Here is a 2,809-nt window from a genome sequence, read left to right as displayed (position 1 = left end):
GGAGGAGGGGGAAGATCTGGGCGCGCTGTCCCGTCTCGCATCAGGTGTGCCGCTGTATATTTGATATCCGCGTTGAAAGGAATAGCTATCGGCGGGCCCATCGCCGCGTCCGAAACACGGCCACCGCCATCGGCAAAGCGGTGACGGCGACCAGGGCTTTTCGGAGGCGACGTGTCGTCGGTGGGGGCGGGCCGGGGGCGGCGGGCACGCACAGGCGGCCGCTCGTGCTCGCGCAGGGCTCGCTCGCGTGATTGGGGCTTGTAAACGCGGCCGTGTTACGCCCTTGTAGCGCCCCCAGCATGTTGTCGAGCCGCCGCCCGCGTCGGCGAGCAGGCAAAGCAGGGGGGTGGGAAAAAAACGAAAGGTTTACCCCCCGCCCCTCTTCTCCTACCCCTTAGTCTGGCGTGCATGGGGCGGTAGGGCGGTCGCCGCGTATGGGGGCTGCATTTAGGAATCGTTTTGTTGGTTGCACGCCAGGCGCCGCGCGCCAGGCGGCCAGCCTGTGATCACATGCAGTCACGGACGCGTATTAAAAGCAAGTGGGTGCGAATGACGACCCCATTACCGACAAGGGGCGTGCGCCGTTGGGGAAATGGAAAAAAAGAAATAGGGGGAAAAAGCGCGTGCAGTTTGAATTGCCGGGAGGGGCACCGGGAGTGTGTGTCTATTAGGAGGAGTGATTCGCAACTTCGAGAGCGCCGCCCTGCTCGACCATGCGGCGGCGATCAAAGCGAACGCTTTTCTTGACTTTCACACGGGTGTAATGGTGACCATGGAGCGAACTATAAAGAATGCAGGGCTTCTTGAACGCAGAAAAAGTGAATGCAATTCTAACCACTGTTGTTCTTTTCTGTTGTTGCAGGACCAAATGGAAGCGGCAGACCGCCGTGGGCCTGGAGCTGCTGGCCGAGGCCGGCAACTACGTGGCGCTGCAGAACCTGTACCCGGGCTACCCCAACTGGCCCAACCTGCCCAACTACCCTGGGCCGTCGCCCGCGGGGCTGCCACTGCCCAGGTCGGCGCCGTCGGCCGCGGAGATCTTCTACCGGCAGCAGGCAGCCGTGTCGGCGGCCGTGAGCACGCTGCAGAAGCCCCTGGCCTACCGGCTGTACCCGCCCGGCATGGGGCTGCTCCCGGGGCCGTCGGCCGCCCTCCCCAACCTGCCCGCCGGCCTGCCGCCGCCGCAGGGCCACGCCCTCGCCGCCTCCACCTCGCTCGCGTCGCTCTCGAGCTACTACAACTCGAGCCAGCCGCCGCCCGCCCACTTTGGCGGCCCGCCCCCAACGCGGACGCCCTCCCCCGAACAGCACCCCCACTCGTCGCCCCACTCGTCGCCGCGGACGCCCGAGTCGCGGCACGGCTCGGTCGACGTGGAGGAGGACTCGAACGACTCGAGAGTGGGTGACCTATAACGGCGTCAGCCGCCACGCCGCGCCACGCCCTCGGCGCCCCGCGCCACGTCATTGGTTACCGTTCTAACCCCCCGCCGTGCCGTGCTAAAAGGGACACGGCGCCTTCTAATTTAAAGCTTTATTGTGATTGAAGACTGTTGTTGATGTTGTTGTTGTCGGGCGCCCCGCCGCCCTATGGCCCTACCCGGCCCGCCCCCCTTGGGGGGGAGTTAGCTTTGTGATATGTTCATGTATTCAGCAAAACAGGCATTATTAACAGCGACGTCCAGTGTAATGTAGAGTCGTCTAAATGCACACTTCTGTTAAAGTTATTTTAAGCATGTTGTTTTCGTGTTCCGGTGGGAAACGTCACACCGTGATATCTTAGAATGTGTTGTTTCTACTCCCAAAAAAATGTAAGACGTGCTGATAGCTGTAATCTTAATTTTGTCGGACGTGGCTCGCTATTTGTCCTGTTAATCTATATTTTTCTCCCATATGTTTCTTTTAAACTGCGTAATTTAGGACTATCACTCTAGACAGAAATTGATGTTTAATTTTTTCAGGTAAATCATAGCAAATTTTATACTATTTTAAATTTTTTGCTCCTTACGCTGCAATTTGCTTAAAGATGTTATTCGGTTCGTGAGACAAACATTGTTACCGGTTCGTTAAATTATGTACATTGATTCGCTTGGACTAAATTTGTCTGAAAACCCAAAGCTTTATCGTTAGTTCAATGCGGCCTACCAACTTTGTTCCTTGTCGTTGTTGTTAATGCTGATGCTGCAATGCATTATTTTATTTGTACATTCCTAGTTCTATTAAAAGTTAAGCTAGATCCTCAGTTCACATATTTCTTTTATTGTAAAATCAGATCAGATACAAATACAGTATTATTTTAATTTATAAACATATTTTAGAGACGCTGAGCCTAGTTACGTTACTCAGGAACAAAAGTCTCTGGCCATGTTAATTTTTGTTTGTTATGAATATAATTTTTTTGTAAATATGTGATCAGATGTTCTTTATATAGTATGTTTACGTGTAATATGATTGTAAAATATAGCTAAATAATTCAGAGGTGCTATGCGTCGTGCTGTCCGAGACAGCTCGATATCCCTATGTATTCGCTAGGGTTTCGCGCTGTCTGACATCAGTACGCCTAGAGCTGACGTCATTTCCTTTGCTTTGTATAACTATATATTTGAGTTGACAGTATGGGAATAAACCTGAATGAAGTGCAATCTATTTAAATTGTATTTATTCTTTTCTTCTCCTCACACCCTCTCAGAAGGAGAAATAGTTTCTTATAACCACCCTAACAAAATCGTCGCATCATGACACTCAGCTCCGCTTCCTTATTAAACTCAATACAACCACAAATCGACGCAATCGACGCAATCGACGCTATCCCC

The 2,809-nt window shown here is 52.6% G+C and overlaps 1 protein-coding gene across 1 annotated transcript in view; it reads left to right on the top strand.

Moving 5' to 3' along the window:
- LOC113211519 (homeobox protein B-H2-like) overlaps positions 1-2,642 on the top strand; it is a 37,823-nt gene extending 35,181 nt beyond the window's left edge. The window contains exon 3 of the mRNA XM_052265392.1: positions 863-2,642. Coding sequence (XP_052121352.1) covers positions 863-1,412 — 550 coding nt within the window. The 3' untranslated portion in view covers positions 1,413-2,642. The remainder of the gene's footprint in view (positions 1-862) is intronic.
- The last annotated feature ends 167 nt before the right edge of the window (positions 2,643-2,809 follow it).

Source organism: Frankliniella occidentalis, unplaced genomic scaffold (genome assembly GCF_000697945.3).
Source record: "Frankliniella occidentalis isolate FOCC.00 unplaced genomic scaffold, Focc_3.1 Scaffold26, whole genome shotgun sequence".
NCBI classification, from domain to species: Eukaryota; Metazoa; Arthropoda; class Insecta; order Thysanoptera; family Thripidae; genus Frankliniella; species Frankliniella occidentalis.
Note: the sequence above shows the minus strand (reverse complement) of the source record. Positions and strands in the feature narration are given on the sequence as shown.